Source organism: Onychostoma macrolepis, chromosome 23 (assembly GCF_012432095.1).
Source record: "Onychostoma macrolepis isolate SWU-2019 chromosome 23, ASM1243209v1, whole genome shotgun sequence".
Classification (NCBI taxonomy): Eukaryota; Metazoa; Chordata; class Actinopteri; order Cypriniformes; family Cyprinidae; genus Onychostoma; species Onychostoma macrolepis.
The window spans coordinates 28,596,528-28,603,867 of record NC_081177.1 but is presented as its reverse complement, the minus strand read 5'-3'; the positions used below and the strand labels follow the sequence as shown (position 1 = coordinate 28,603,867).

At 36.1% G+C, this 7,340-nt stretch overlaps 1 protein-coding gene across 1 annotated transcript; it reads right to left on the bottom strand.

Annotated features, from left to right (window-relative positions):
* On the bottom strand, positions 1–5,548 carry LOC131531572 (gastrula zinc finger protein XlCGF8.2DB-like). Its single transcript, XM_058762407.1, has 4 exons — positions 5,003–5,548; positions 4,525–4,795; positions 250–272; positions 1–168 (listed from the first exon to the last, which is right to left on the bottom strand). Exons 1-4 carry the CDS (start codon positions 5,546–5,548, stop codon positions 1–3), a joined length of 1,008 nt encoding a protein of 335 aa, XP_058618390.1.
* Positions 5,549–7,340: the final 1,792 nt, after the last annotated feature.

The window sequence follows — 7,340 nt, the reverse complement described above, 5'->3', positions numbered from 1 at the left end:
TTAACTCTCCACCCATCTGTATGTGTGCAAGCTCAGATCTTCTGCAGTCAGACTCACTGTTCGGGACGATGCATCTTCTTCCAGACTCTGAAGGGCAGGTTCAGATGTGTCACATGAATCAAAGCTCCAGAAGTCGTCTGTGGATCCGGCTGTGATGAGATCTGGACTCTGGAAGAACATTCAGGATCAGAACTGCAATGGCTTTGGTTTCAGAAGCAGAGAAACCAGAGACACCAGCAGATCACTCACCTTTCCATTGAGATGGGAAACTCCTGCAGAACAAACACACCATTGATCATCAACAACTCAGGTGTTCCCAATCGCCGCTCCTGTCGTGTAGCAATGGTGCGAGAAAAGAGTTGCCATAGATGATATTTTTTATGAAAATAACTTGCCCGAATTTTTTGTTTTTGACTTTTACCCAATTGCACTTTAAAAGTAAGCATTATGTTTAGATTTGCTTGAATATTGGAATGGCATGAAAAAATACAAAATATAAAGCGGTTAAATGTTGACTTATATCTTACCAAAATTTGGTTTTATGCTGACCATGGTGAACAGACAGGTTTTCAACCCTGCTCAGTTTTATGCTGTTGAATATAAAAGTCCACTTACAAATGTTACTGCCTTTCATCAATGGCAGCTATCACAGTTGCTAGCAACAAGAACAGTCTTTCGTAGGCTAGACCGGCCCAAGTCCTTCGGAAGCAACCTTCGATATCAGACACAGTTGTAATTAGCAACTATTTGTTAATATTGTAGCAATAAGCTTTGATCATTTCATTTGCAAAATAACAAAGTGGGTGGAGTATAGCAAAATCCATTCCTTAAAGCTGCAGTCTGTAAGTTTTGCCTCTTTGTCGCCATCTCTGTTTGAAAACCTGGAATTGCAGCTTTTTGAGTAATTATCTTCCTTGTGTGGGGTTGTGAGTCGGCACGGCTTCTGCGTGGATTAATCTAATGTTTTGAAGAGTATGTGTGGCAGTCAGTCATCGCACTGGTGTGGATGTTTACTGTAGGCCTACTTTGCAATCACAGATTCTAGCCTATGTCTTGGAATATATGACCCAAAAAGAATTTTCACCGTATATTGTCATCTGAACAAGTAACAAGTCTGCATGTTTGTTCTGACCAACTGAGGAAAAATGCATAACCAGAATCGCGTTACCAATGGTGATTTAATCTAAAGATCGGTTAGCTCATATCACATTAAACCATGCAAATTATTATTACTGTTATACTTTATTCTCAAATTATTAATGTTAACAACATCAGCATTGTGTGACTATGAGTATAGTGTGAATTAGTGTGTAGATTTCAATTTCTGTACAGTTTAATCTAATTGTCATCCCATTTGAATTTCATATTTAGAAATTCTTTTAACCCAAAAAGCAAACTATGCTCCCTTCGAACTGGTTTTCTTTAAAATGCAAATCTTGTGTAACCCCAGGCTATCTTTAATCATAAGCATATTTAAAACTGGAATATAATTTCATTTCATTCACATGTGTTTCATAAACACAAAATCCTTCCTGGATCACAATCCGCCATCAAAATGATACATTTAATTATTCTAGATAAACGATCCATCACCTGCGATAGCCTAGTAGCTGGGCCAACTTCTTTATGTTTACAGACGTAACGTAATGACGCAGCAGCATGCTTGAATTTTCTGCGGAAACCTACCCGTACCACTCAAATGAGAAAACATTATTATAAGCTAACCACTGTGAATCGGACTAAACTAAGGCGATAGTTTTGAACACTGGTTGGTTATGAACTTGCTCAAATATTGATTTCGGATTGATACGGACTGCAGCTTTAAGTATTCCCATACAAAAGAGAAGTACTGAGTTGTTTTTCTTTCCCTCACAGGACAGCAAAACTGCAAAAACATGGCCTTTTTTCAATATGATGCACTACATTAACCTTCCCAACAGAATATAAAGTAGTTTAAATGTAACAATCTTGAACATATTCAGAAGTAAAATGCAACATAATACACATTAGTGCAGCAGTAATATTAATGCAAGACCATCATATATAAACAAGTTATTTTTTCTGCACAATACATACCTTGACTTTTACTCTTGATACCTTAAGTACTTTATAGTATGAAGGATAATACTTTTTTTTAAAAGTGTATGCAGTTTTGCCTCAATGCACTAATAGCAGTTACTGAAAGTACTTTACAAAAGTAACTCAATATTTCTTCCACCAATTACTTTGTCATAGCTCTACACAATTAGTCCTTTCCTTCTTTCCATAAATCAGACCAGAACCCTGTACTGCAGGATAAACCTGAACGTCCCAGTACTGGACAGTGGAAATACTGTGGAGACCATCCCAGATGATGTCCCACTGGCAGAGGCCACACTAGGTACTCTATTGTGGCAGCCCATCCAGGTCCAACAGCACAACCAGGGTCTCCCTGCTCAGCTGAATTAACGTGTACATAATCCCCCCAACAATTTCTTTTCATTTTCAAATGTTATTTAGAGGCAAACAAGTGTATAGAACAATTTCTGTAATTTACAAATTGTAACTTGCTTTGCAAAAATAAACAATTTCCAGTGTATACTTCTCGTCTTTTATTTACAAGCTTCAACGTATAATACAAATAATAAAACAATGCACAGAAATTGCTTTGCTTCATTTACAAATAACTTAAATAATTACAAAAGTAATGTACAGAACAAATTTCATTTTTACATTTCCCAGCAGCTCCATTTTCTCCAGAACTGTCCTAAAAGAAGAGAAAAAGGAAAAACTTATGAAAATGATTAAGACAGGGCTGCAATCTTGGTTAGAAAACATGACACAGCTGGACTTGCATACAAAATACTACAGAAATCATATCCAGATCAAGTTTGCCTAAAACATTTGTGGACATATCTTGCCTGACAGCACTAGTACTACTACTACTACAAAAAAAATAAAAATAAATACAAGTGAAAGACTTATCTACTTAAGTAGCCTCATCTACTTGTCTTATTGTTGTGGCCTTTATATAGGGTGAGGGCTAATTGTTGTGTACAAAAGAGGCCCTAGTGGAAATATTACAAATGCTTTACCTCCAAGCCGAGTTTTTGTCCCCAGTAAAGGAATGACCATATTATCATATTCTGCCCTCAATTTAATAAATACAAGAACTTACGCCTCAAACCAATGAATGAATCTGTGCAGTGGTTCACATAAAAAATTAAAAATAAAAATAACACTTACTTTTAACATTTGTTTCACTAGCTGTTTGAGTAAATTAAAACACAATAATTACATTGATAAGTGTATTCGTCGGCAGCCATATAACTATCACCTGCTATTTTGTTTGAATAAAAGTCCCGTCATCACCAGTGCGCTGAATTTTGTACATGTACATGAAACAGTTTACAAGTCAATAATAACATTATTATAAAGAGATGTTTTATAGAGAAAGAACCACCTGCGTGCAGGTGTTCCTAATCCTGCAGCAATCAGCCGGACACCTGCAGAGAACACAGATGCAACACACACCCAGAGTAGCAACCAAGTGTGTCATCACAAAGGTAAACGTTTGCTGGGAGACGTCAATCCTATAGTACACAGAGAAAGAATATGCACATTTGTATGTATGCAGTACATTTATTTGTGTAGAAATGCATTACATGCAAAAAGGAAATTCATATTTGCATATCAACTTTTACACCTTTTTTTTCCCCCAAGTAAAGTCATATATAGTGATACAGTTTGCTTAAACTAATAAGAAATACAAATTTGGTGTGAACAACAAAACTGTTCAAAGGGAGCTGAATAATAAAGATTATAATTCTAGAATTGAGCCAAAGTGACTGAGAAAAACTGAGAGTGAACTGTATGAATATCAAAATGCATAAAATGTTTTCAGTATTTAATTGAAAATGGTTTCATGTAAATGCCCCCAAAACGAATGAATGCCTTAAATGCCTAAAAGTGGACAAAATCTCATGAAAAACACAATTATGAAGGGGGAAAAAAATGGCAAAACTAAATAATAATAATTAATAAGGACAGAAATAGACTTGTGATTTTACACTTTCTCCACCTTGCAACTGAGGTCTAAAAATAAGTCAGAATCAGCTTAATGTCTGTTTACCTCAGGAATAAAGTCAAGATTCTGAGAGAAAATTCACTTTTAAATATGGATGTAAATGTTGCTTCACTTTATTTCAGTCAGTTGCTGCTATATTTTCTGTATTGAGTACTCGTCTGTATTAAAGCTCTTCCCACACTCAAATCAGAGTTTTCATTTTCTCAAGCATTATTTTCTTGTGCCTTTTTAAAGAGTCAACCCTTGGAAATCACCATCCAGATGAGTTCAATTTCCTCACGGCCGAGTGAGAGCAATGAGGGTGAGCTCGGAGTCCAGCTTTCCTTTTAAAACTCTTCTCACACAGATGACATGTGACTATTAAATCATTGTTTAAAGGTGAAACACTTTTCACACAGAGCAAGTAAAAGGCTTTTTCCCAGTATGAATTAACATGTGACTCTTAAGGCATTCTTTACGTTTGAAAGTGTTCCCACACTGACGGCAGCTGAAAGGCTTTTCTGAAGAGTGAGTTATCATATGAACCTTAAGGTGTCCTTTCTGAATAAAACTCTTTCCACACAGAGAGCAGGTAAAAGGCTTTATTCCATTGTGAATCAACATGTGATTCTTAAGGCATCCTTTACGTTTGAAAGTGTTTCCACACTGAGAGCAGCTGAAAGGCTTCTTCCCACTATGAATTATCATGTGATTGTTAAGGCTTGCTTTACGTGTGAAAGTGCTTCCACACTGAGGACAGGTGAAAGGCTTTTCTGATGAGTGAATACGCACATGCTCATTAAGTTTTTTTTCCTGTGAAAAACTCCTTCCACACTGAGAGCAGGTGAATGGATTTTTGGAAGAGTGAATAAGCACATGATCATTGAGTTGATTTTTCTGTGTATAACTCTTTCCACACACAGAGCAGTTGAAAGGCTTTTCTGAAGAGTGAGTTACCAAATGAATCTTAAGGTGTCCTTTCTGTATAAAACTCTTTCCACACTGAGAGCAGACGAAAGGTTTTATTCCAGCATGAATTAACATGTGCTTCTTCAGGCTTCCTTTACACGTGAATGTGTTTCCACACTGAGAGCAGCTGAAAGGCTTTTTCCCACTATGAGTTATCATGTGATTTTTAAGGTTTGCTTTACGTGTGAAAGTGTTTCCACACTGAGAGCAGCTGAAAGGCTTTTCTGAGGAGTGAACAAGCACATGATCTTTGAGTTGTTTTTTCTGTGTAAAACTCTTTCCACACTGAGAGCAACTGAAAGGCTTTATTCCAGCATGAACTAACGTGTGGTACGTAAGGCTTCTTTTATGTTTGAAAGTGTTTCCACATTCAGGGCAGGTGAAAGGCCTTTTGACTTCTGTCATTTGAATGTTGCTTTGTGAGCAACTCTTTTCAGTTTTAGAGCAATTAACTGATTGTTCTTCAGCATCTTTCTGATCCTGATGCTTCTCCTCCACTTCATTCAGATCTTGTCTTTCCTCTTTCACTTTCATCAGGCCTGAAATGAAAACATTAAAATGATGAGAATCAATTTGGGACAATTGGAAAATATGAAATTAGGATATGTTTACAAGTCAATAATAACATTATTTTATCGTTCTGTTAAATATTTTAATTTGTCAGTCAACCAGTAATGAAATTCAAATTGTATGGCCTATGCAAATGTGACGTTGATGCATCCAACATGAAAGAAATGACTGCGCTCACTTGTCAAGTCATCATAAGCAAGTCGTAATGGCAAATGTGCTGCCATTAGAGGTTTTCTGACAATGTCACCAACTGGTAAAGCATTGAATTTAAGTGAAAATCAATAGCAGGTAATACAGTGCGTTGTGTGTTTTGAAACCAGCAAAAATCATAGTATAGAGAAGGGAGGGATGTTCACTTAGTTTTTTTTTTTTTTTTTTTTCCCTGGAGAATAATTAATGCCACTTAACAGATTATTAACTTAACCGGCAAGATTATGTTAAATTACAATTAAATCAGAATGGACAATTGCCATTAAAAATATCAAAATTTGTTTTACATTTAATTACACGTAGTTACATTTTGCAAATAGCAGCATAAACAACAGAACATCAGGATTCACACATCTTCACATCATGCATCTGCAGCACTTCTGAAAACAGAATAAATTCATATACAAATATATACAAAAGTTAAATAAGCCTATACGTGAAATATTTACATTTACTTTACATTTAGTCATTTAGCAGACACGTTTATCCAAAGCGACTTACAAATGAGGACAATGGAAGCAATCAAAATCAACAAAAAAGCAATATGCAAGTGCTATAACAAGTCTCAGTTAGCTTAACGCAGTACACGTAGCAAGGTTTTTTTTTTTTATTATATAATAAAAAGAAACCAGATAGAATAGAAAAAGAATATAGCAAGCTAGTGTTAGAGGCCTTTTTTTGCTTTTGTTAATTGTATAATAAATTAAATGAAAACAGATAGAATACAAAAAGATTAGAGAAGCTAGTGGTTTTTTTTTTTTCATTTTAATTTTTTGAAGAGAAATAGAATAGGGAGTGCTAGAGTTAGAGGGTCAAATAAAGATGGAAGAGATACGTTTTTAGCCGATTCTTGAAGATGGCTAAGGACTCAGCTGCTCGGACTGAGGGAACATTTAATTTAGAAGTCAGTGAAAGTGATTTTGTGCGTCTTTGGGATGGTACAATAAAGTGACGACATTCACTGTGCCTAATTGGATGTTGAAATTGTGATGAAGCGATGGCTCTGATGGAACCACAAGCAGTTACTGCGTCATCAGAGAGAGAGAGAGAGATGCCCCGCTTGATCAGACATAAATCAGAACCGGATAGTTTTTGCTCCCTACACACGATCGGCTTTTTGGAACTGCACACAAACTGGATTACAATAATTTACCAAAATATAATTTGTGTGGTAATATTACTAAATCTGTTAACGGCGGTTAACACAGGACTCGGACACAAAGAGAGAAAATACTGTAGCAGGCAGCACAAGATCACTGTTCACAATGCTCGAAATATAGGAAGAAAAATATAAATAATGAACTGGGGGCAGGGGGTTAATATGAATGATTATCTAAAGGGAACTCTCTTCAGAAAACTTTAGATGCCATTTTCTTTTTCTCTTACCTCTGTGTTCATAAGCGCAGTGCAGAGCAGCTTTATTTACAGCGGTAACCAAAGGAACGCTAAATTGAGGCCATAAGCACCATCTGCTGTCATAGAGTGAATCTGCATGTTCTTTCAGTCCATTTGCTGTTTTTCTTTCCGACCATTCTATTTTTGCCTT